Source organism: Euprymna scolopes, chromosome 7, assembly GCF_053919585.1.
Source record: "Euprymna scolopes isolate OS-2025 chromosome 7, ASM5391958v1, whole genome shotgun sequence".
NCBI lineage: Eukaryota > Metazoa > Mollusca > Cephalopoda > Sepiida > Sepiolidae > Euprymna > Euprymna scolopes.
The window spans coordinates 39,957,072-39,984,352 of NC_136488.1; the positions used below are offsets into that span (position 1 = coordinate 39,957,072).

A 27,281-nucleotide genomic window follows, 5' to 3' on the forward strand; every position below is an offset into this window, starting at 1 on the left:
TTCTGCATTGATTTTCAGTATGTACTTCAACAGTGCTCAATACATGAGTAGAGCTAAGTAGTAAATTATGGAAATATAGATGGCAATTAAGCTACATAGAATGATCTGCATTTATTCCTTTGTAAGGGCTTATCAGGCTAGACTTGCCATATATATTTTCAAAACTAATATATATATATAAAATAAAAATTACAATTAAATTTACCAAAATGATCCAAGATGGTAAAACTAAAGTATATTATAAATATTAAAGAATTAATATTTATAAAGTAATCTCAACCAGTGTCAACTAGTGTTTACTTTTCAAATTAAATGTGTTTAACTCTTTTTCAAAGTGTTTTTAACATGTTTTATTAACTATTTGCTCTTATATATATATATATATATATATATATATATATATATATATATATATATATATATATATATATATATTGCATCTGTACCAAAACAGTTGTATATTTGGTCACGAAACCTTTCCATCTCATGACCTATCTTTTAAAATCGGTCATCCTTCACCAGCAGTTTATGGTTGAAAGAGTGGAAAATTATTTAAAATCATGTAAGATTGTTATAAATATCAATTTTAAACTAAAAATAACCATTTCCTTGTAAGACTTGTTTAAAATCTGTGTAGAAATGTCAAATATCTATTCATAATTTTGACTTTGAAATGACAAACTAATAAGTTTTTGTTTAGATGCAATTAGAAAACTGTTTCCATTTTACTCTCACTATTCATTGTTTTCTCCCTAAAGAAGAGTGTGGGACGATGCCAATCTTCAGGATTGAATCTGCTGGATTAACAACTTCTTCAAAACAAAGCTTTGGCAAATTGGTTTATTGAATATAACCAACAGTATTGATGAAAGGCATAACTTACCCTCATTCCAATGTGAGTTTTTTTTATGCCACATTTGTTGCTGCTATTGTGTCCGTCCATTTCAGTCATGTGACGTTGTTGTCATCATCTTACAGGTGATAATCAGAAGGGAGAGAGGAGGGGCTAAATCAGCTGAATATTCATGACTGATGTTTCTTAAAAAACAAAGTGTATATAATATTATATCCGATGACCTCTCTCCTTCACTTGCACACAAAAAGTAGACTGCATTACAAACATTGAAAGACTTTCTCCATGAAGCTTATTCTAAACTTTTGTTTGCTTTTTTTTTATTATTCAACCTTGCATACAAGTAAATTGTTGGCATTATTTATGACATTTTAAATTATTTTGATATACTCAATCTTCTCACTTCATCATCTTAATCGCTACAAACGTCTATCTTATACCTATTTAGCTATTTGTTCTTATATAATTTAATTTCCTGTTTAACTATTTATGTTCCTATATAATTCAATTTCCTATTTAGCTTATGTACCTATATTCCTGTAATATTTTTACTTAGAATTTTAGATTTAAGGTTAAACTTTTTTGTAGAAAATATTTTAATAATTTGTCACACCATTTAAGCCTGTTCAATTGGTGACCAAAATCTCCCGTTTAGGGAGATATTGCAGGTGCTCACGTCATTGTTGTAGGTGTTTCTAGTGTGAGATGACTAACATTTCTTGTTCCCTGGGCAAACTCTCCATTTGTGAGGGCATGGCAGGGCCAGACAGGGGTAGTGATCAGCTTGCATCATAGATAAAATATGATATTGTGCAGCATATGCATTTATGCCATTTGTGTGTTAATGTGCAAATTTAGGGCACTCATACCTTCCTGAAGATTCCCCGATAATAATGAAAAAAAAATTTGAATTATGATTATACAACAATTCAAATTCAAATCTTTTGCAGTTGAACTGAAAATGTTATTGTTTATTCCTACTTCCCCACCTCAATCCTTATTTTTATTATTCTGAACAAGGATGTTATAGACGTGTTTAGATGTTTTCAAAAATGAGTAATTTGAATTCATGTTTCTATCTATATTCTTTGTATCGGGGGAGAAAGAAACAAAAGCGTTGTCCTACTATGAAATTGATTTATCATTCATGATTTTTGTTTTCTTTCAATAATTCCAGGTATATCTGAAGAGCATTTTCAATGTTTGAAGATGTTTTCTTTTTCAATCTTCTCATCTAATCTGTATGGGATGTCATCTCTTCTACAGATTTTCTTTATTTCTTATGATTAATGAGAATCTTACCAATTAAGATGTGAAATAGCATCTCATAGAATGCAAGTATTTACTAAGCTTTGAGAACATAAAAGTACATTGCAGATCTAGAATACACAGCCCTTAATCAGTTTTTACAACTGTTTATATTCCAATACAAAAAGGGACAATAGTTTTTCTTTTATATCTGACGAATAGAATTCGACCTGTCCTGTTACTCAAATATCTTTGCCGAATTTAAATTTTCTGATTTGTTCATAAGAATATGGAGATTATTTTCAATTCTTAATAAATTTAAAGATTTTATTTGATTAGAAGATTGAATGCAGAAACTGATTTTTTCTTTCAACTACATTTGAATCTTTAAATTTCTAATCAAATTAGAAATAATCCAAATCAAATTGAATGCTTTTTTTACTGTTAAATTCATTGTTCTCATCTCTTATTAAAAAGACTGTTCAACTCCACTTAATATTTTCATCTTATTTACCATTCATGGTGGTATTGTTGTTGTTGTGTAATGTCCTAAAATAATTTTATTGGTTATTTTGTAGAAAATCATGTTTCCCTGTTTCCTATTTCAGTGTTTTGCTTTGTCTTTAGCCTGAAATCCTTTTTGAAATGCCATTCTGTTACATTTCATTATCATCCTTACGTCCATGTGTTATTGTTTTGTTGCTGTTTTGTTATTGTTGATTCCCTTTTATCTTTTTATAGAATTATCTTTGAAAATCATCATTTCTTATTTAGTTTTTGTGTTGTTTTTTGTTTTGTTTTTTGTTTTGTTTTTCATCCATATTGTTACAAAAGAATTTAGTTGTACTTTTGTCAAACATCAAAGGATCTTTGTGTAATTAACAATTTTATAAGCAAATCCAAAAAGGATCTGTCACCATTGACAATGTCTGTTTGTCCCTTCCCCCTCGCCATGTATAAAATGTTCACCTTTCATCCTTACCTATTCTCCTCCTCACACTTTCTTGGTCATCTTCATCTTGTAGCTTCTTTTTCAAAATGATGAACTGTGTCGGTCAATTCACGACTATACAAAGCAAATCAAAAGTCTACTAAGGGTAATTTCCTTCAAATGACAAAGAAAATCATTTGGCAATGAAAAAAAAATGTTTAATAAAAAAACAAAAAAAAAAACATGCCACCAAATAAGTGTGAATTGTTGCAATACTTTCCCTTTTCATTCATTATTGTTTTCTAACCCCATTGTCAATACTTTTTGGTTTTTTCTTCCTCAAATTTTGTTTTGTTTTTAATTTATTCAAAAATAAATATTAATGTTAGCTCCTTTCTCAATGACTAGTTGTTTTATTTTTTATTTTTTTGTTCGCTTGACAATCACTTTTTTTTAAACTATTTTAACACAACTTCCTCAGTAAAAACCAAACGGTACAGAATAATAACAGTCTAGTAATTATAAGCATTTAATCCTGTAAAACTTACTTTTGAATTTAGATCAAAATAAATCCTGAAGCGGGTGATACTAATAATTCCTCTTTCCTTTTTGTCACCTCATATCCACCCTTCCTTATTTCATTTTATTTTCCTTCTCTGTCTCTAAGTTACTCTCTCTCCTTATCAATGATTTAAAGTCAGACTGATTTTTCCCATACATTGTACACCCATTGTCATTCGCATTTTGATTCTACAAATGTTGTTTTTAACAATTTTCTTAAGTAAAGCATTCGCTATTGTCATCGAATTAATGTATCATAATTTCTTTTTTTTTTTCTGTGCTAATTTGCATTATCCTCCGCTTCCAATAATTATAACAATAATTAAAAAGAAAAATGATTGGTAAATTGAATTATCATCTAACATAAAACTAGCATTTAAAGTTAAGAAGACAAATGACATGACAACATATGTAATATTATCATCATCACCATCATTATTCATCATGACCAGTACTAACAGTGAATGTACTTCTTTGGATATGATGTCATCAGTTTGTCATCATTTCATATACAAAAGAAAAAAAAAAGATTAAAAAATCCAACTGATATTTTATGGAACACATCCACAATTTCCGATTATCAAAGATCTTTTGTCATCTTTCTGTAAAAAAAAAAATTTTTTAAATTAAAAAAAAAAAAAAAAAACTAAAAAAAAATGATTTATAACAAGTCATTTCTTAACTTCATTTCATAGTCTAATCATTTTGCTAAACAATTTTGAATAACTGAATGATTAGTTCTTCATTTTGGAGATTTTTCAGCCAAAAATGAGAAGACTATTGATGCCAGCAATATATTAAAGAAGACAAAATTAGATCTATCTTTTTGAAGAAGTTTCAGTCCTGGTGTGATATATACGTGTAGAGAAAAATAATGATAATAAACTGGCTTCATTGTAGTCAATTGGTTTGTGTCCTTTTTTTTTTTTTTTTTTTCTTTTTCATTTAAGACATTTTATTTTCACTCATGTCAGTAAAAATGAGAAAAAAAAACTTATCAAGACAATTTATATACATACAAATATAAAAGCATACTTTTTAGATTTTATTTTGTAAAATTCTCTTTATTTTTGTATACTCATTTGTTGCTTTCTTTTGCTCATAAAAAATTACTTATACTGATCAAGGATGTTTTATAGGTAAGAGAAGCGTGATATTTTTAATATGAATTACCATGGCAACGTTTAAGAAAGATTTGATTTTTAATTGTATTTATTTCCATGTTAAAATTGGGAGTCTTCTTTCGATATTAAGATAAGTATTCTGGTGTCTATATTTAAAAACGTGTGTTTTGTAATTAGGTTTTAAAGGGACAATAAGAAATGCAGGACAAAAGATAGAAATTCAAAATCACTCCAAGCGCATGTCTCTTGTGAGTTAATTGGCTGCATTACCCCCTCCCCGATCATACATTTTGATTGGCTGACCATTGTGTGCATGCCGAGGCTTTTCTTTTTATTATCTGCTGTTTAATTATTATTAGTTCATAGAACCCATTGAATTATGAGCTTATGTACATTTTATATATATATATATATATATATATATATATATATATATATATATATATATATATGGATGCAAGGTGTATGTTTGTGGTATGTGTGTGTGTGTGTGTGTGTATATATATATATATATATATATATATATATATATATACAGACACATTTATTTATATAGTAATATTTGTCTGCTTGCTGCCATTTTTTTTTCCTTATGCAATGATTTGATCCCATGGTTTCACTGTTATATGTTTATTCTTCCACAGCACTTTTATATTAAATTGTTTTGCAATGTTTACATACACACAAACACATATATATTTTTTTATTTTATTTTTTTTATTTTGTTACCCTACTTTCCTTATATCCATCCCTCTTGCTTTGAAGGTCCATACGTCTTCTGCAGCTCACTCTGTCAAATGTTTGATTTGTGTCCAGAATAAAATATAACATTGTGAGGTTTTTTATTATCAATTTCAAGAAGAAAGTGCATTGCAAGTCTACAAAAGTAAGTCTATTAAAATATTTCAGATGAGGAAAAAAAATCCCTCATTAATATATTTTATAATAATTTTGTTTTGAAATGTTTTTCTTTTTTTTTTTCCATGGAATCCTCTTCCCATGGTTTTTATCTGCTGATAAGAGTATTTGTTTTTATATCTCTTTAGAATATTTCCATTTATTATCTATTTGTGCCTAAAACTAAAGATAAATTTCATGATTAGTTTCTTTCCTAGAAATGCCCATCTGTGGAACATAATACCATGGGGCTGCTTCCTAGCTGACCATTTTTAACTCTAACATGAACAAGGACCATTTTTAATTCTAACATGAACAAGTTCTTGTTGAGCTGTCCTCTTAAATAAGCAAACACTACCTAAGTTCCACGATTACCAAACATTATAGTATTATTTCACCTGACACTCATTAACTCGTAATGTTGTCACCTTTAGCCCTTGATAAGTGGTAACCCCACTCCCATTTATTTATATATATATATATATATATATATATATATATATATATTCTTACAGCTCTCTTTTTTGAGTTTGCAAGTTATGAAAAGAATGATCTAATTTTCCTGATTGAAGCACCTAACACACATGTATATGATTAGAAAATGTATGTAATCACTAAATCTTGCAAGATCTGTTCTTGCTTCATTTTGCGGGTTACGATTTCAATTGTTCTTCAAGAACATATTCATGATTTTAGTTAAATTCACATTTTATTTTACTCTGGACACATTTTTTTGTTTTGTTTTAGCAATCTTTTGACACTTTTTTTTAATTTAAATTTTTTTTTTCAACACATGTTTTTGTTATGATGTGTTGATTATCATGTGCAACTACACAAAAATTCATGCCTGTTTTATTTGTGTATTTTGTTTTTTTTTTGTTTTAAGCTTTTATTCTGCCTTTTTGTTGCAAATATACAACCACAGCTCAATGTATATCAGTTGATTTGTAAACATTATGAAGGACGCATGAAATTTAAATCTGCATTCTTTTATTTCTAGTCAGTAATGAATAAAATAGTAAATAAAATTCTCAAAATAAAAAAAAACATTTATATTAAATTTAGTCACTTATATAGGTTTTCTACATTTTTCCCCCCTTGGTTATATGAAGAAGTTTCTTTATAAAATGAATTGCCAATTTGGTGAAAAATATTAAGAAATATTTTTTTACATCAATAATTTAGAATTTTTTTCTTTTTTTTAGTCATTATATATTTTAATCTTCATATGTTTAACCATCACATTTTTGTTTCTGACTTATTTTTACTAATATTTACATCTATGATATGCAGTTTTATTTCGTATGATTCTATAACTTATTGTTAACAAGACCACTATTTTAATTTATTTTCTACATTATTCGTGTAAATTGTTTTTAGTTACTTTGAGCTCCTTTGTTTATAGATTGTTTTATTTTTTTATTTTTTGCTCAAATTGCATTTTTTTCTTTGTTTGCCTTTGTTTTTTTATTTTCAGTTTTGTTTGTATTTTCACTTGACCCATCCACCAAAAAGGAAATTAGCAAATACTTACAGATTCCTTGAATCTTTTTAATTTGATAAAATCATAGGTCCGACATAAATGATTTTAATTTTGAATTGTTTATAAATTTTCTAACAAAATAACTCTTTCCCAAATGAATGCTTTTGCTTCATGATGAATTTAAATTATTGTTAGGCCTCGCATGATTATTTATTAAAAAAATTAAATTTTGGAATATTATATTTTTGTTTCCTCATGTGTACGTACATCACACAGATTTATCTTTATTTTTTAATATAGAGGGAATTCTGAACAAAAAGAGATTTTTTTTTTTTCTTGAGGAGGTTTTGCATAATTATACGTTCTTTATACTCTCTCACTTCCACCACAAGACTGCAACAACATTCTGCTCACTTAAAGACTTAAGCATAATAAAATTTGAACCATAAGGAAATACAAAAAAAATTATGTTGACACTGAAAATCTTAAGTTCTATCATTATAAGACTCTTTGATTTATGCTTGTTCTGGCCTAAAGATTTTTCAATCAAAAATATGGTGCTAATGCAAGTATTTTGGGATCTGAACTCTTTTCTGCATTAAAATGGTTCAAGGATGTATCAGTATTATGTACCTCATTTGGGATGGAGATTCCAGCTTTTTAAAATAAATCTATATTATGATCCCTCTCCCATAACAACCATTTCAAAAGGTATTTGCAGAATGGTAGCCGACTTGGTTTGGAAAACCAGTATCTGGTCACTCATGTAAGTATTGACCAGACAATATCACTTCAGTTATCTTAGGGGAACTGATATGTCAACCTGATCATACAATTAGAACTTCAATTACAAAATGGAAGCATTAATACATTTAAAATTTTATTTTCTTCATTACAGTTCATCATTTAGAACCAAAGTAAATTTTTTTTTTAAATATCTTTTTTTTATGTCGAAACTTAAAAAAAATTTTTTAATTTACTTATATAAAAAAAGGTCCTATTTTCTCCCTTCCATTCTTTGTTATTCATTTTATTTTGTTTCTAATTTTGCAATGCTTTTAATAATATGCCTCTCTCTCTCTCTCTATCTCTTTCTTCATTATTTCCCCTTTGTTCTCTGTTGTTTTACACCAGAAAAGTTGAGAAATGTTTTTCATCTGTGTCGACCTCTCCCTCCATCCACAGTCACCACCTGTGCTTTTTGTTATTTTTTATCTGTTGTCTCTCACTTGCTTCCACCTGTGAATGGTTTTTGTTGTTTGATTTTTTTTTCTTACACCTTTCCTTTATTCCCTAAACATTAGTGGAAGGGGCTACATGACAGAAAGTGGGTCAGTTAATCAAAAATGCTTTCTTTTAGAAAAATTTAGATCAAATATGATTCAATCTATTAATTTTAATGCAGATCTCTTTTTATATTCCAGTCAACTTGCTGACTTTAATTCTAAAAGTATTTTTAATAAATTCTTTGTAATCTATTATTTCATTATTCGTAATATTAACATTAATGCAGTCTTTGTAGATACTTTGTTTTATTATTTTGATCATAGTTGATTTTGAAGAACAAAAGCTTTTACATGAAGTTTTTAATCGATTTAAAAAGAAAATAAAAACATGTTCCTGTTAATACCATTCCTCTAAAGATAACAAATTTGAAAAGATCCTAAGGATCAGCTCTGCCCCCTAGTTAACCATTTCCAACTGTTGTAACACAACTTCTAACATCTTATAGAAATGCTCTTCAGATTCCTGATTTTCTCTTTACGGTTTCTATCTTATCTAATGTTAATGATGTTGCCATGGAAAAATGCTTTAATTCTTGTTAATTTTACTTTTCTTTTACTAAAATATTAACAAATTTTCTTTGACTAACATATTCTGTATATTTTATATTAATTTTATTTGCTTTAATTTTAAAAAATTTATATTAATTTTATTTGATTTAAATTAAAAAAACATTTTTTTTTTCTCATTTACACTGATCATCAATTCTTGTGAACATTTTGTTGTGCAGTTTTTTTTTTTGGTAATTTCCAGGTATGATGTTCAAATCAAGTAACCAATGCTTTGATAGTTTTCTTTGTACTTTTGTTTCTCATTTTCACCTAATTAATATAATTTTTTTTTAATTGGTGATTAGATTAAAGCTCATCATAGAAGTGGGTAAAAAGGACAACTGCTCATTAGAAATTAGTTGTTTATATATATATATATATATATATATATATATATATATATATATGTGTGTATATATATATGTTTTTATTTGTTTTTGTTAGCGATACTTTATTGAATGAATTCAAGTATTTATATGAAAGTGCATTTTTACCTAAATGCTTGTTGGGAATAATTTTCCCATTGACCAATCTGGTATCCCCTTAATGGGGAGCGGCATATATATTATTTTTAAAATATAATTATCCACTGACGCGTGTTTCGTCGTCCACGACTCATCAGAGTGGTTGAATCTAGCGAGATTTGAAATCGGCACCTCGTGATAAGAAGCCTAAACTTCTACCATGCGACTAACCTCGCCGGACTACTAAATGTATTGCTTTTATGTAGATGTTTTCATTTGTTTTTGTTAGCAATACTTTCTTGAATGAATTCAAGTATTTATACGAAAGTGCATTTTTACCTAAATGCTTGTTGGGAATAATTTTCCCATTGACCAATCTGGTAACCCCTTAATGGGAGCAGCATATATATATATATATATATATATATATATTACAAATAATATAAGTTGTACCCAGCTACACATTGCTGTGGCTCAGTTTGTTTAAATGGAAAACAACTAAAAAAAAGACAAAATGTATGTTTATTATCTTGATGTTCTCAATACTTGTGGATATACAATATCTTGAGACTTGTTAATGGTTATTGCAAACCACAAGGAAATTATGAAGTGCAATATCTTCAATAAAAATGGTATATCCATTGAAGTCATTATTCAAAAAAAAATGTCCTTATTTTTCCACATATTTTTGGAGAAAAAAATATTGCATTCAAATATAATTGATGAGAATGTTTGTTAGCATTTTGGTTCCTCCTCATTATAGTAGCAAAATTTGGAAATCAAGATGATGTTCAAGTGGAACCAATGAATTGCCATATCACGAGAAAATAGTTTCCAAAAAAATTAGAAATGTTGGTTATTTCCCTTGTGTTTATGGCACATGTCACATAACCAAAACAAACATAAAATCATTTTTTAGTTGAATCTTGGAAGACATAACTAATTCTGCCATGACACTTAGGTAACGTTTTTAATTTTTTAAATCGACAAAAAAATGGTGTTGTTTTCATTGTGATTTTAATTAAAAATCAACCTTTTGACGGTTGGATTTAAGCACAATAACAAAGAAGTACCCTTTTTATCGGCCTGCCTGTACAATGCACACCTCACATATATTTTATTGGCATTTTTGCAGAATTTGTCCCAGATCATCGGGAATTCACGTCAATTATGGTTCGGGCTCAACTAGTAGTCACCAGATGAATTTCAAAATAAAGTAACCATAAAAAAATAGGAATACAGTTTTTAAAAAAAATTAATAAAAATATACTCTAAATTTAGTGAATATATTACTTTTTCTCAAAAAAACTTGCATTTTATAGTGTTTATTTGCTTTTATTTATTTTTTTTGTCAATTTTTTTATCAACGAAAGGTGTTTTTGTCATTATCTGAGATGCATGCTCAGCCAAATACACAAACACATGCATGCACGAATTATAATAAGAACCATTAACAAAGGGAAATACATACAGTGAAAGAGAGAGGGAGGAGAAAGAGTAATTTTTTTACAGTGTGAATCCTGTAGAATAGCAAACAGCAGTCCAGCGGCTGAAAAGTGATTTATATGATATGCACACACACACACACACACACACACACAACTGTAGTGAAAGCATTAAATGGACTTGACGGTGGGCGAAATAATGTCTGTTAGTGACACCATATTTTAATTTTAGTAACTGTTCATTTATAAAGGAAAGATTTGGATGCTGGAATATGAAAATTTTCAGAGTTCAGCCAATTAGAATGGACGATCTTTGGTGAGGGAGCCTTTTTTATTTCTGAGTCACAAATTGGAAAGATTATGTTAAGTCTATGTATTCTTGAGCCAGTTATGGTCGGCGTAATCACAGAATCTGTGGAACATGTAGAATTCGTGCTAGTGACAACTAGTAGGAGTGGTAGGACTAAATATTCAGAGAGAAAAATGGTGTTGATTGTAGGATGCAATGTAGTATTTTAATATCAGGACTAAAATGGTGTTCGAAAGAATAGTGGATATTATCCTAGATGTATTGAATTTGTATGTGGCATATGTTATCGCAACCCTACACTACTTTAGTCCAGAGGGAAATTTCTGCAGTGATTTTATTATATATGGATGTATTTTTTACTTTTCTACAACAGATTTTTAGTATAACAATTAACCATAGGAAAAAATTGAGAGTTTTCACATTTTTAAGATTACATTATATGGGTTATAAGTATGATTCTTAAAGAAGGTATGCTTTTTTATTGTATTAATTCAACACTGGCAAAAATCATTTATATAAAAAATTTAAATTTATATTATTCTTGTGCTGAGCTTTTGTCTGTTATTCAACTTTTGTGCTAAGCTTTGGAGCTTTAACTCTAAAAAAATATAACTATCGTTAAGTTTCATTCACCAGTCAGAAAATGAGAACCTCTTCATAGGAATTGAGCTAAGACAAAGAAAAAGTACATTACATCAAAAATATGAATTATCTATATTTTGTTAAAATCAAAAACGAAATCCTGGAAATTCTTACTGTCTGCTTAATGTTTTCAAAACGTTGATTCTGCCATTTGCTTTAGGCAGAATTGATTTAAATTCTAATGCTGATTGCATGTTAACCACACTAACAATTACAAGAGTTTGAGTATGTATAAAATAGTAAGTTACAAATGTACAAACTGTATAACAATGAAAAAATTCTAATTTAGTTTTTTTTTTTTTTTAATTAAAAATAAAAATCCTCTTATTGTAGCTTTTTGGAATGTTTTCATTAATACAATAGTAGCATGGTTGAAAGAAAACTGCACAGATGGACCATAATACTTTACATTTTGCCCGTAAACTTTCATTCTGACTAGAATTTTTTTTTTTTATCTGTCATTTTTAAAGTTTCAAAATAACTTTCAAGGGTCAAAAGTTATGAAGCAAAAACTCATATTCTTTGGTCTCTTGTTTTCATTTTGAATGTGATTTTCACAACGTTTCAGTCAATGTAACCTCCAAATTTCTTCACATATATTTTGTTGAACTTTGGAATCTGCATGGAATTTCAAAAAGAATCCTTTATTTAATCCACCGGGTAGCATGATCTGGTTCAGTCAACCATGGCTGGATAGAAGTCCTGAGAATTGAACCTTCAACCTCCAAAGATTTTCGAGTTCAATAAAATACACCAGAAGATGAGAACAGTAATCAGAAGAATCCAAATAATCAATCATCATCTCAAAAGTTCAGAACCAGAAAGCACTTTTAAAAATCTAGTATTTTTTCTTTTTCTCCTAAAATAAAGAAAAAATCTTTTCTGATTGTATCACCATTATCTGATTGGATTTTTTCAATGTTGCAATATTTTGCTTCTGTAAAAATGTTATTTTAATTTAAACATTTCTCTATAGTTTTCTATTTATCAAAAAGTAATACTGAAATTGATAAGAAGAACCATTTTATTATTAAAGATAATTAATTTTCTATTTATTGCATTTGAAATATTTGTAATAAAAATTTAAAGCATTGATTTTTTTTTTAAATCTTAAGCATTTGCATTAATTTCTGATTTTATGTCACTTTTCTGAATAATTAGCATAAAATATTGTGTAATTTTATGACATACTTAAACATATCTGATGAGGTTTTCATTTCATTCAATTTTACATTAAGAATAAGATGAGCCAATAAAAAGGAAACTGTCTCTTTCATTTAAAGTGTACTTCCCCAAAACCTTTTATAAGCCAAAAATAAACTTTGTTGACTAAAAATAAATGAGGTAAAAAATATATAAACTACTCTAATTTATTCATAAGATATATTGTAGAACAATCTGTAAATTCACCACTTTCCACTTTAAATTTTCAACAATGAACAAGTTTCATCTTATGAAAACTTATACAGAATTCAGATATTTTTAGTTTACAAAAAAAAAGCTGTATTTTTTTAAATTATTTTACACAAACTTTATCATAGGCAGTTTGTATGTAAGCTGTGTTTCATATATCGACTGTGAAAATTGTAAGTTTACTTGTGAACAAATTTAATTTAACTTTACAGTTGAGGCACCAAATTTTAATAATTATGATCAAAGATTGATATAAAATGTTTTTTGTTACACAATCTAGTATATTTCCCAATATTCATTAATCAAACTGTAACAGACACAAACTCTTGTGATAAACATTTTTACTCATATTAACATGACCTATTTAATTATTCGTCATGAACCTCATGTTGATATAATTAAATTGACTTTGAAAATAGAACCTTTTTGTATTGTAATACGTTTTCTAACACAAATTGAAAGACAAACAGCTGGTTTGGAATGGTTTCCAAGAAATAAGACCTTCACCAAAAGAAAAAAAAGGAACCCATTTAACATTTTGCAGAATCTTTTTTCTCTTTTCGTAGTTACTATAAAATTTATATTCTCTTCATTAAACACTTTCATGGCATTATATTAAATTAAAAAGCATACTAAAAACATTTTTATTCATTCGTTTAGTGAATGTGGGATTCCTTTTTATATTGTCTTAATATTTCTAAACATCTGTTTTAACTATCTCTCTCTTTCTCTTCATGAGCCATCTTAGTGTATTTTGGTTTATCAAAGACTTTCTTACACGCATTTCCTGTTTGTCTGATTTTCTTTGGACCATTCCTCCTAAGTTTTTTGTCTACCAACTTTACAAGTTTGAAGCAAGAAGGTGATTCATAAGTAAAAGGTAAGTAATGCTGAACATTTGCCCTTTAAAATCTTCCACAGCTTTTCTCTTCATATGCTCTTATCCAATTTAAAGAAATAAATAAAAAGTAGGGTTTTTTTTTTATTGCAAAGAGTGGGGAAATTATTTATTCTTTAATGATAAAACTGATCCAAGCAAATAAAATTTTTGAAAAATAGATGAGCAATAAAAAAAAAAAAAAAAAAAACTTTAGAATTAAGTATTTAAAGAGGTGCTTTTATGCAGAGGAAGGGAGATATGCTGATATTCAATTCATATTGCTAAGAATTTAGAATAATGAAATATGAATTTTAATAAATATATTGGAGTAAACAAAAAAATATAATTCTGTCTTTAAATTGAATATGATTTTTTTCATCCAATTTGAATACAGAATGGAGTTTTATAAGAGTTGATTTTATTTTTGATGATATAGATGTCACATTAGTCAAGATGATGGATATTGCTGACATACATGTCAGATTATATACATGTTTTTTAATATGCCATGACCATGGTTTCATACACCTTAACAATTTTCAAATGACGAAACATGAATGGGTACAATTTTAATCTCAAAGTAACGTGTTGAGCCATCTTAAGATTAGAAACTAAAAATATGTCATTTTTATATATATATAAAATATGAATTTATCTCCTATTGAAAATGTTTTTAAATATTTTTTCTATTTTTATTTAATAAATGCAAAAATATTAGTATAGATTTAAAAATTTCCTCAAATCATGGTGGGTAACTCTTGCCTCTTGGAATAATAATTTAATTTGAGAACCATAATTTTTAAATTAAAACGAAATGTTTCATTCTTTTTTTGAAATAACTTGAAAATATTTCTTACATACGTGGGGCATTTCAAATGTAATATATCCTATTTTTTACTTCCGCCTGAATGGGTCAGCAATTCCTGGTAAAAGTGCCTTGAGGATAGTGATGACTTTGTAGAAAAATAAATTCTGGAGCACCAAAGATCACTTGTCTTAAGGATACCACTCCCATCTTCACAGCTCTTCAACTTTTTTAGATAAAAATAGGAAGCTTTACATTATTATCAGCTATAAATTTGATTTTTATACACAGGTTTATATTTTGAAACTAATTTGAATAAAATTAAAAGAAACACTCACTTGCAATAAAAGGAATCATTGTAATTTGGATTAAATTATTTTCATTAGAACAATTGAATACAAGAATTCAACTATCGCTCAGCTTAACCAATTGCAGGTAAGTATGTATGTGTGTGTATGTATGTGTGTGTGTGTGTATATATATATACACACACACACACATGCACAGGTCATATGAATAATAGCAGTAAAAGAAGTTTAATATTTGATTTCAATTCAAAAGTTTTAAGGTAAATTAAAAGTTGCCGATGAATTCTATATGAAATTCTATATGTAATAATTCTTATTTCTAATATATTGTTGGAATTTGAAAAATGTCTTTTATTTGCAAATCAAAGTTTGAATAAATATAATTGGAATCATATTCTTATAAAATCTTTTAATTTTTCTTATTTATTTTTTATTCCCCTCACTTAGTTTAATAAGTTTTGATTCTTTCTACAGGTTAAAGCTAATTTTAAAACTAATGCAAACATTAATTTGTCTGTATATTTCTTTTTGTATTAGATTAAATGAAAAATTATACTCTGTTGTATTTGTTCTAATCAAATAAGTTTACAAGAATGATAGAATCATGATTAACATAAAACTAAAGATTGTATTAATATTGTGTGTGTGTGTGTGTGTGTGTATAGTAAGTTATGAAAATATATTTATGGCAGTTAAGCTACACAAAGACTTTTATATTTCATCTCCATAGCGAATGGTCAGGCTAAAAGGCATGGAATTTGTGATATCAGGTATTATGTATAATGAATCTGATTGGTTAGCTAGTTAGACAAAACACTACATGTATATACAAAAACACTCAGCAACATGGATTTCATGCATTTTCAAAACAAAATCATCAGCTCAAATATAAATTGGGAATCTTAAAATTAGCACCTTCTTGCAATAGAAATAGGAAATACCAAATTATAAACTTAAGAAAAAATATTAATGTTTTTAATCACAGCTGAATGTAAATATAAATAATTGCTCACTTTATACCCATTGCATAATGTTTGAAAACGGATTACTAAGACCAAAAAGCGTAAAATGAGACGCCACATATATAAATACTGTTAATTCTTTAAACAGGTTTCCAAGTTCTACCAGATGTTAGAAACTAGTCACGTATTCTTCTGATAATCGGTAATATTGTGAAACTGCAGTAAAGTGTATAGCTAAATACAATTTATGAAACAATATCAATTAATAAGTAATATTTTCGTTATCAATGAGTTTAAGTTTTTTTTTATTTTAAGAAGTGAAAAACAATTAAAAATTGGTTTTTATTCACTTTTACTTTACATTTCCAAATATGTGACATTCCTTTTAATATATATGCTGTGAAGATTCATCTTGCTTCTTGAAACATTAATATAAAAAAAATTGTCCAATAAGTTTTTTTTTTTTAATTTGGCTCTGTTTATTGCATTTCTATCATTAGCAACTTTTTTTTATAAAAGTACTTTGGTAATATATGAACAAGATTGTGATAAAACTTTCTCACAAAACTATTTGTATGGTTTCATGAATCTTCAGTTTCTATTTGGGCCGTTTTCATAGCATGTTGTTCTGCTTGGATCTTAAGTCACTATTCTGTAAATATTTTTTTATTCTCTCCTCAAAATATTGACAAATGATTTCAGTAAAGGTCAGCTGACCTTTGCAGTTCATCATCTAGAATCGACTCCATCTTGGATTTTATTGGCTGGATACACTTATACAGATTTCTATGTTTCAAGAAATTAGAAACCTTTATGCACATATACTTTGGTAATGTCTGTATTAAACCTGTAGCAAAGACAGAAATCCACATAAAATATTTTTTTGTTTTATTATTCATATGAATCTGTTTTTTTTTATCTTCTTGGATTGATTTCATTTCAACATAATTGACAAAACAAGCTGACACATTTTTTGCTTTTTTTTTTTTTCTAGATGATTCCAATGTTATTAACAGGTTGTTGCACTATTGTCTTTTTAGCCTTGTCAAACCGGTTGCTGAGAGGAAATCAAAAGCTGTAGAAGAACAAATTTGTTTTTGTTTTTTATTTATTTTTTTAAGCATAAATTGCTATTTTCATTTGATTCATTCAGTGTTGTATGTTTAGACGAGAAAGGTGGAAAAAAAAAAGATCTGGCAAAAAAAAACAAAGTCATTCAGTTCAAATATCAACTTAATATTTTTTCTTTTCTATTTTTCATTTCTAATAACATTTATTCTCACTATTTTTAATTCTTTATTAACTGAATACATTTAAATCTGTGAATATATGAGGATATCTTTCTATGACTTATCCTCAATCCAACCCTGCTAAAGTAAAGACTGGATTTACTGGTAATGTAAAGTAGTCGGTCGGAAAAATGATATCCATATGACTATGGAAAAGGTGGGTAGATTTTAATACTGAGTAAAGGAAAAAGGAGAGAGACCATAATAGATTGCTTATCTACTAAATTTGTAAATCTTATACTGTATTTTACAATTATAAAGTAGATTGTTTTTTGTTTTATTTGTATATTTTAGATCAATTTAACTCTTGTTCCATTATAAATTATTTCAATCCATATGTACATTTAGTTATGGTACTTTAAACTTTTTGTATTTATGTGAATTTTTTTTTTTTTTTTGAAACCTGGGATCTTATCATCATTAATATGTTTGTATGAGTGTGTATACTTTTTGTGAACTGTTGACGTTTGTTACATACTTCAATACATTTTGTTAATATTTTTCGTGTTGTAGGTTCCCTGAATAACGGTGATGTAAGAGATTCTTCCAGCTTCCTGATGGACCGTAAATACTCTGAGCCAATCCTTAGTCAAAATGAAAGCATTGAAGACAATGCCATTATACGTTCTAACAAGGTAGAGAATATTCCAGAACACATACGAGAGACTCCGGAACCAACCTCACCCAATAAACATAGGTAAGAAATACACTGTTTATTTACATAAACGTTTTCAGTTTTACTAATTCATTCTGTAGATATTTTGCTTTTGTTTGCATTTTTTGTTTGTTTCTGCTTCTTTGCATGACAACCTGTAAAGATCCAATGTTGCCTAGTAATATTTATACATTCATTTTTAAAAGGTTGTTGGTTTTTAGGTTTAAAATAAGCAGTTTTAATGATTTTTTTTTTTTCAAACAGAACAATCAGTAGTATATGTGTAATATAAAATTGTTTCTTTTTTATTGCATAATATTTTAATGTCCTCTGTTTGAAACTTTATTGTTAATGTTTAAAAATAATTGCCACTTGAATGTATTATGTAAATTTGTTAAGATTATTTTGCAAACATACAAACAAACATGATACAAGGTTACATTTCTATCACTCTGTTTTAATTTCGTGGTAAATTCAATCATCAGATGTATTTCTGCCTTGCATGACCTTATGCATGTGAGCTTGCATTTAAATGTAAACAATGTGTGGAATAGGAAACTTCTCGTGATGATTAGATTCACCATTAAACTTTTTAACATTTCAGTTTTAAGACAAATCCTTTTAAATATTATTTTTACAAAACTCTATCTGAAAGGATATCAGGCCCTTTGTGTGTTTCTTTGCAAGATTTGCTATCTTAGATCGAATCTGTTCTGAATCAGAAGTTGTTTTTTCATATTATTGATACATGGTTCTTTAGAATTCGCCCTATATTAAAAATCAAAGAAAAATCTATGATATATGTATCTATGACAAAATGAAAATATCATATTCCTAAAAACACGTAAATTGATCTAGTAGTTTTGTTCTCATAAAGATCATTTTCATACAATTAATGGGAATTCATAGACATTACAACATAAACCTAGTAAGTTTAATTTACTTTTGAGTTATCTCCCTTGTTTCTTGGGATTATTTTTAAGATTACAGCACAAGACAGTCATTTCTCTCTTGGTCATAAAATTTGATTTTCTTAAAAGTAAAACAACTTGATCAATTTATGTGATTTTTGGAATATGATATTTTTATTCCAGCATGGGTAAGTACATCATACAGATTTTTATTTGTTTGTTAATATAAGGGCAATTCTGGACAAGAACCGATATATCCTATAATTTCTTTAAAAAGTTAAATTTTTCATATTAACAAGAAGATTAAAGAATCTCCTTTCTAAAAATAAATTAATTAAAATGAATCTTTAGTCTATAAAAAAACTTACTATCACTTAGAATATATTCTTTCTTGTTTAAAAATGTTAAATTGAATATCTTTAATATTTGCAAAGTATTGCTTGTTTTTTTTTATGCATGATTTCTTTTTTTAATTTTCAAAATCTAAAACCATTGCAAATTTCCTTTATGCACATAATGATTTTTTCCCCGACAGTTTTTATCCATAGCCAAATATTGTAGACCACTCAGTGTAAAACCCGTGTAGCTCATCTTAGCTGATCATTTACATTAATTGGCTAGATAAACCAAACATATATACCTGTGCAAAAGAAACAAAAATCCAATACTAATGTGCCTTGCTTTTCTTCTTCCTTGTTTCTTGTGAGAGGTCATTATCTTCAGATATTAACCTGGTTTTGCTGTTTTCCCTACTTCACACGACCTTCCTTCCAAAACGAAATAATGGTATACATCCCCCTTAAGCATGCAAGATATGAACAATCATCATTCAATAGAGAGATGCGACTCCTTCCCATGCAGCATTTGGATGATGCAATATGACCAGCACCAACGCCACAAGATGCACAATCTTCTCCTCTTCCTCCGCCTTCAACTGAAATAATATAAAAAGGTTACAAGGATAGATATCTTCACTGATTCTTTTTTTCCAGGCTCGAGCTTGTGGAAGAAGAAACCTCTTTTGAATCTTCGGAGCAAATGGAACCACAAAGAAAATATGCAGTTGCCATTCCTGATGATGCTGTGAAAAAAATGTTTTCAAATGCAATTTTCAGAACTTTTCATGCAAAAAACAATTGATGTAGAAATGCATGGTCTTGATGGACAATAAAACAATGGGGGTGGGGAAGGGATCTAGAAATTTGATTTTCTTTCTTGTATCCTTTAACCCCTTCTTCTTCTGACCATTCTCTCATAAGTTTTGTATAAACAAATATTTAATAATGTATTTTCAACAAAGACAATTTGTGAATAGTTCATACTTGTTGACTATTGCACCTATTTTTCTATTATATCTAATTGAGTGGTTTGCAGTTTTCAATGTAGTTTAACATTAAATAATTTCCAAATTCCAAAAATACTTTCCAAATTCAAAGCTTTGTAAAGTGTTGTGTGTGTGTGTGTGTGTGTGTGTGTGTGTGTGTGTGTGTGTGTGTGTGTGTGTGTGTGTGTGTGTGTATTTTTCAACTTGTACTTTGAAGAAACTTGTTTTGTTTACAATATAATTTTTTAATTCTATTGGGTTTTGGAAATTCTAGAAAAGAAATTTTCAGGAATTATTGGATTCACTTCTATTTTTAATGGGATGAAATAATTTTAAATGCTTATGGCTCAATTCCATATTTAGACTGAATGGGGATCAGCTCTCCGGATATTAATTTTTTTTTTTCAATATAAACCTAAATGAAAGAAAATTTTCCCTAGTGGGAAGTTGTTCCATCAAGTTCAGAAAGTATTTTTCTCGCCATATTTGTACTGTTTTTTTTTGTTTTTTGTTTTTTTTTAAATCTTTTTCTCCTGTTAAAGGTTACACCTTACTATCAATAATAGTCAACAAATTCTTAAAACTTAAATTTCTATCCTACTTGCTGATTTGATACATCTTATTAACAGAAACTCAACAATAAAGCTGCAATAAATCATGTTTACCCCTTATTTATTCCCAACTCATTTAATTCATTCTTATCTGCTGTAACTTAAGCATAACATGTGAGACAGTGATCTACTTAGAATTATTTGTATCAATTTGTATCAAGGTGAATGTTCATATTATTTGCATTCTTCACACTACTGTTCTCATCTTGGGTGTTATTTTCACAATGTTTCAGTTGATGTAACCTCTGACCTTCATCAAGTGTATCATGTCGGACTCTGGAATCTTTCTGTTAAATTCAGGAATCTTCACAAAATTTTGAACAAAACCCTTTATTTAATCAATGAGGGGTAGTATGTTCTTGTTCCATCAGCCATTACTGGATAGAAGTTCTAAATAATTTGCAATTGTATTTTGAGTGTCACTAACATTAAGGATTAAACCTTCAACATCTAGAAGAGTGTAATTAACCACCGAATTTTACAAAGTACCTAATCAACTATATCATGTCTTAAATAAGCATAGTGATCTATAGGATTATTTTTATCAAGGGAAACATTATTTGAATATGTATTTTTTGGATTATCAGTTTATGATTTCCAAGAAGATGTACATTATATTTTTTATTATCCTCATCATGTATTTCATATTCACAAAGTTTTGACTGCTCTACTTTACAGCCTATTATTTCAGATGATTTTTATTATTCTTGTATTTCATACCGAGCCAAGAATCAACCTGACAGTCTAGCACCAGACCTTTCTTTGTCACGATAAGTTATGGGCCCACTCTGACCTCAAAGGTGCACTCTTTTGAACATTACTTCCTCTTTTTGGGGAAGGGGTTAATTATTATTGATTATCTGAGGCACTCTTATTGAGGTATGCAGATGGGTCTGTTCATGGCTGTATTTGTACTAACCAGAGTGCCTCTTTGGGGGAGCTGGCTTTCTGCACCTTTCAGCTTTGTACCATCTTTTTCTCCAGTAAATAACAATCTTATGTAAATTTTAAACAACTTTTCATTTTACTTGTTATTTACCTTTACTCATATTGCAGTTTTTTATTTTAATATTTTAATTTCAGCATGTATTATTATTATTATTATTATTAGCCATCACAAAGTGTGTGTGCAATATTTTTATTTCAAAATATAAAATTACTAAATTCGAAAATAATATTGAAAATGTAACTGAAAAAATGTTTCCTTTCATAGATTCAAGTTAAATTGTAGCAGTACATGCTGTATGGATGGTTGAAGTGAAGTTTGGATATTTTCTAATGACACCATCCAACATCCAGATGTCTTGACTTTTCTTGTTTGCCAGTTATTAACTAGGAAGATCAGTTGGTTGTCTTTTTCCATTGTGACCTCTATTAAAAGTCTTCACTTCACATGAACCTGTGATATTTGAACTCCTTTCTCGTGTGACCAGAGTATGAATGTATCATGTGGTTTAAAATTAGGTAAAAATTGGTTAATTGGTTAAAAGATATTCTCAAGTGAATTCTCTCTGGAGATTGTTAGCTCATTCAATGATGAATGAAGGAAAGAAAAAATGTTTTCATAAACAAAATGCTCTTGATACATGTTTGGTTCTTTTATTATACTTGTCTGACACCACCACTTCTCTTCATTGTCACAGTTTTGTTTAGTGATTGCTGTACAAATAAGCTTCTTTTTTTAAAGCAGGAAAGACATAAGGAAACGTTAAGTGAATGTTTTCTAAAAGCTTTTATTTTGAAGAGAATTGACTTAGGCTCATGAGAGAGAGACTAATGTTCTCTTAGCTAATTTAGTATTTAGTTACTTTGAATAAGTGCTGCACGAATAGATATATTGAGGTAATGTTTTGCAATTAGCGATTATCAAAGTTTCTTACATTATTGGCCAACTGTCTTATGCAATCTATGGCAGACTCATTGTTCAAAGTTTCCTTCGCATTGCTCCCACATAGACAAACTGATTTGAAAACCTTTGTTTTCTCTCGGTTTGAAAAACGTGGCATTATTCATCATCACTTACTCATACCTTTGTTTTATTGATGCCATTTAGCTTGGACATTACATGTAAGCCGTCTTTAATTACACTTTGGGAACGATTCTGCTTTGCAGATCTGAGTTAACATGCAGTGTGACCCTTGTAAAAATCCATACTAGTTAACTTAATTGCCACTGACATAGGATCCCTAATAACAAAATGACTGATACAACATTCAAAGGAATAAGAACAATTAGTCCTTTAAAAATTCAAAATTTCTAGAAGGTTGCTATGAAGAGTCAAAATGTGAATATGACAGCCATGATGTGGATAATAGTCCAAAATATGTAATTTACACCATCTTAACCCAGAAATATCAAATATCACAATAAATGTAGGTTGTTCATAAAAGGAAATATCAATTTTGAGGAGATGAGTTTATTACTCAAGTTTTTTTTTTTGTGTAGATACACACAACATACACTTACATAAGTTTGGGATTTGTTTTTCTGTTTGTTTTTTTTACTTTGGATCTGAATCTAATTCCTAGATATTTTGTCTGAGAAACGTACAGAAAAATATTAAATTTTGAGAAGATAAATAATAAATAAAATGCAAAAGATGGAGGTGCAAAGAAAACCAGCTGAACATATTAAGACTGAAAAGGATGTAGGCCTGCTGGATCCCAAACGAAAAGGCAGGTAAGGTGAGGAATGTATACAAATTGTGATGTGTATGCAACCAATCACAAATAAGAGATGGTTCTAGAATTTCTTTGTCATTTTGTATTTATTTTAAGATACTATCACCAATATATTATTTCTTATGTGTCATATTAATAAAATTGAAAGAGTAATTTTTTCTTTAAACATATTCAGTTTTCTTATTCCTTTTCCATTTGAAGTTTCATTATTTGCAAAGTATATAAAATCAGTAATTATGATTCAATTATACAGTTCTTGTCCAAAACTTTTCCTTTAATAAAAAAAATCAAAAATAAGAAAAATTTATGATGTATGTACCTGTAACAAAATAAAAATATTATGTTCCAAAAATCATGAAAATTGATCAAGTATTTTTATTTTTAAATAAGAATATCAAATTTTAGGAGTATTCAAGGAGTGATTGTTTCACCCACGATTTTGAAAAAAAAAAAAAAAAAAAAAATTAAAGAAACAAAGGGAGAAAATAATAATTCAAACTTGTGAGATTTATGTTGTAATGGCTATAAATTCTTATTAATCACTTAAAAATTATTTTCTTTATAAAAATAAAGGTACTTGATCAGTTTACGTGATTTTTGGAATATGATATTTTCATTTTGTCACAGATATGTACATCATACAGATTTTTCTTTATTTTTGTTTTTTTTAATAGAAGGGAAATTCTGGACAAGAACGAATTCTTTACAGAAACTCAAGCCTATTATTTTAACAATAAAATTAAAAAGCAAAATGAAATTTGTTTATTATTAATGGTGATTCTTTTATAGAAGATATTATTTAACATGCCCAATATGTAGACAACTTTGATTATTCTATAGTTTTAGGAAAACATGATATAAAGTCTTAAAAATTACCAAGAGAGATATTACATAAAGAGAAGGCATGCAATAATGGTATTTAAATGTCAAGAAAGAGTCACCAATTGTCAAAAGTAAAAGGGAATTAAAGGACAAGAGTTTTTTCTTTTTAAAATATTTTAATGAACAAAGCAAAATAAAAACTTGACAAAATAGCAATTCACAAAAAAAAACAAAAAAAAACTGAAAAATGGGAGAGAACAACCAAAATGATTTTTGAGAAAACGTGAACTGTCAAAATGATAACTGCTATGAAAATTATGTATATTTTGGGGAAACTTTGACTATGGAGCAAATATCTTCACTTGTAAAATGCAGAGATTGTGCATTTGCAGATGCCATTTGCAATTTAAAGAAGAATGTGTCCATTGTGAAACGAAACCATTACATGAGTCACATAATAGCAATGAAATTTTAATGAATCACCCAGATTTACTTTGTGTAGGATTTGCGTATTTGCAATATCTGTATCTGCCAGTTGCAGAGATGATTAAAAGAGCAAATAAGTTAGCAGTGATGGTGCAATAATAAATGTACCTCTGTTCATTTTAATTGCGATAACAAAATATACTGTAGTTGCTTGCAAAATGTGTCATCTTGCCGTCTATTTCTGATTCTATAACAAGCAATGAATAACATTCTTAATCTCCTAACAGGAATGGTGAATGTCTCTTGCAATTCTAAAGAAATTGAAAATGATTTTCAATGAAACTACTGTAACCATTGTTGCTACAGTTAATTAAGATTAGCTTTGTAACATGTATTTTTTTTTTAAAAGTTTATATTATATGTGTGTGCATATATATATATATATATTTTTTTTTTCGAATTTATGCATATTTTATTTATGTTAGTCCTTTGATGAAAAGTGTTTATTTCTGAAAATCTATGGATTAAGGATTTTTCATTATTATAATTCCTTGTTTGAATTTTTGATGGATTAATAAATATTGTAATTTGGCCAATTTTATTTTTATCGATTTTTCCTATATATATATATATATATATATATATATATATATATATTCTAAAATTTGTTAAAAAATATATTTATAATTTGTAAAAGTATGACAAATTGTTTAAATATTTTTGTAATGTGTAGGTTTGTCTCCTCCAATTTCAGCCTTACTCGAAGTCAAAGTGTGAATCAAGAGAACCAGTACCACTACGACTCGACCCTTCCCCTTCCACCACCACCACCACCACCTGAAGATGGAATCAATGGTGCTGTTCCTTTGTCACCTCCGCAACAGGTGAAATCAGTATTAGTGGGTGACATTGAAACAGTAGCGTCAAGTAACGTTAGCACTTTACGCTCTCTTGATGGTGAGGAAGAAACCACAAAGAAAAAAAGGGTTAGTAAACGGGTTAGTAGTGTTGCCTCTTTATATCATCTTTGAACTTTTTTCTTCTTTTAACCTTTTACAAAATATTAATCTTGTAACAACAAGCGATTCTCTACAAATACATTATTTTATAGATATGCTAGTTATACATTGATATGATAATCTTGTACTTTTTTTTTTTTTTTTAACAAAATTATTAAATAAACCTAATCATTGTAAATCTATCACTGATTCTGTTATTGTAATGTTAATTTAATATCCATTTATAAAAGTATTAGATGTAAATAGCTTCCAATCATTGTAATAATAATCTGGAATCAGAATTTAGTTTCTAATTCTCTATTATGTAAAGTCGACAAAGTAAATTCATATCTTAAAAAAAAAAATCTAAGCAGCTTTAATAATTAAACTGATTTTTTTAATATAGAATTGTTTAGATTCTTTTAGCTACAATAATAATAATCTCAGGTCAGATTATAGTTAATTAGTCTCTATGAAGCCAAGGGAACAATTTTATCTTGAAACATTTAAAAATTGTATATTAATAAAATTGAATTATTAATATAAAGTTGTTTAGATTTTTTTTTTTTTTTTTTTAAATGTAATAATAATCTCAAGCCTGAATGTAGTTTACTACTGGTAAAATATGAAAAATTAACATCTGGTGATTTGGGCAGCAGTATCAGTACTTCTGACTGTGAGAGTTAACTCATTTGCCTTGCTCGATTCCTGACTAAAAATGAACTATGGATCAGAAAAAAAAATCAATGAAATCGATTGAAAATAACATTTGTTTTATAAAACACAGATCAATAATTGGCCTAAAATATTATGAAAAATATTTTTATCTGTATCTTATTATTAAAGTTATTCCCATCAATCAAATAAGAGAAATTCTAACTTTAGATTATATATAAGATAATGATTTATTAAATTTATGACCTATAGTCATTTATGACCCTGAATCAAAATAAACTAAAAAATCAAAGACAAAATGGATATATTCAAGTCACATGAAGCACCCCTCCCTTCTGTCTCTGGGCAAATGCAACAAATTATAACAAATGTTTCTATGTTTGTTGTTGTGTTTGTCTATTATAGCGTGCCCCAACTGACAAATCCTACTGCATTACCAAAGAACTGTTGATGACAGAAAGGACATTCAAGAAGGATTTAGAAGTTGTTACACAGGTGAGATAGGATTTTTTTCTTTTAATTATTATTAAAAAGGACATTTTTTTAAAGAATTTTATTTAATGATTTTGCAGGAAGACATTTTATAAAAACCTTTGTTATTTTTTAAAATCAGTTTCGATAATTTGTAGTTTTTTTTATCAAAACAGAATTTACTTTAAATTATTGAAACTGCATTTATGCCTATTCAATATATTCTGTTATGCTTATATTTTGCTTTACTTATACAC

General features: G+C 28.0%; 1 protein-coding gene and 1 long non-coding RNA gene across 6 annotated transcripts in view; one reads left to right on the top strand and one right to left on the bottom strand.

Annotated features, from left to right (window-relative positions):
• Positions 1–27,281, top strand: part of LOC145279686 (FERM, ARHGEF and pleckstrin domain-containing protein 2-like) — a 324,554-nt gene that overhangs the window by 261,115 nt on the left and 36,158 nt on the right. For 2 of the 4 annotated variants that reach the window (XM_080130959.1, XM_080130960.1), the window contains exons 13-15: positions 17,964–18,147; positions 25,635–25,878; positions 26,959–27,048. In XM_080130959.1, the coding sequence (XP_079987085.1) occupies positions 17,964–18,147; positions 25,635–25,878; positions 26,959–27,048 (518 nt within the window). The remainder of the gene's footprint in view (positions 1–17,963; positions 18,148–25,634; positions 25,879–26,958; positions 27,049–27,281) is intronic. The other 2 variants (XM_080130961.1, XM_080130962.1) reach the window with 1 other exon arrangement.
• Positions 1–27,281, bottom strand: part of LOC145279688 (uncharacterized) — a 204,181-nt gene that overhangs the window by 123,931 nt on the left and 52,969 nt on the right. The gene's annotated exons all lie outside the window — the stretch shown is intronic.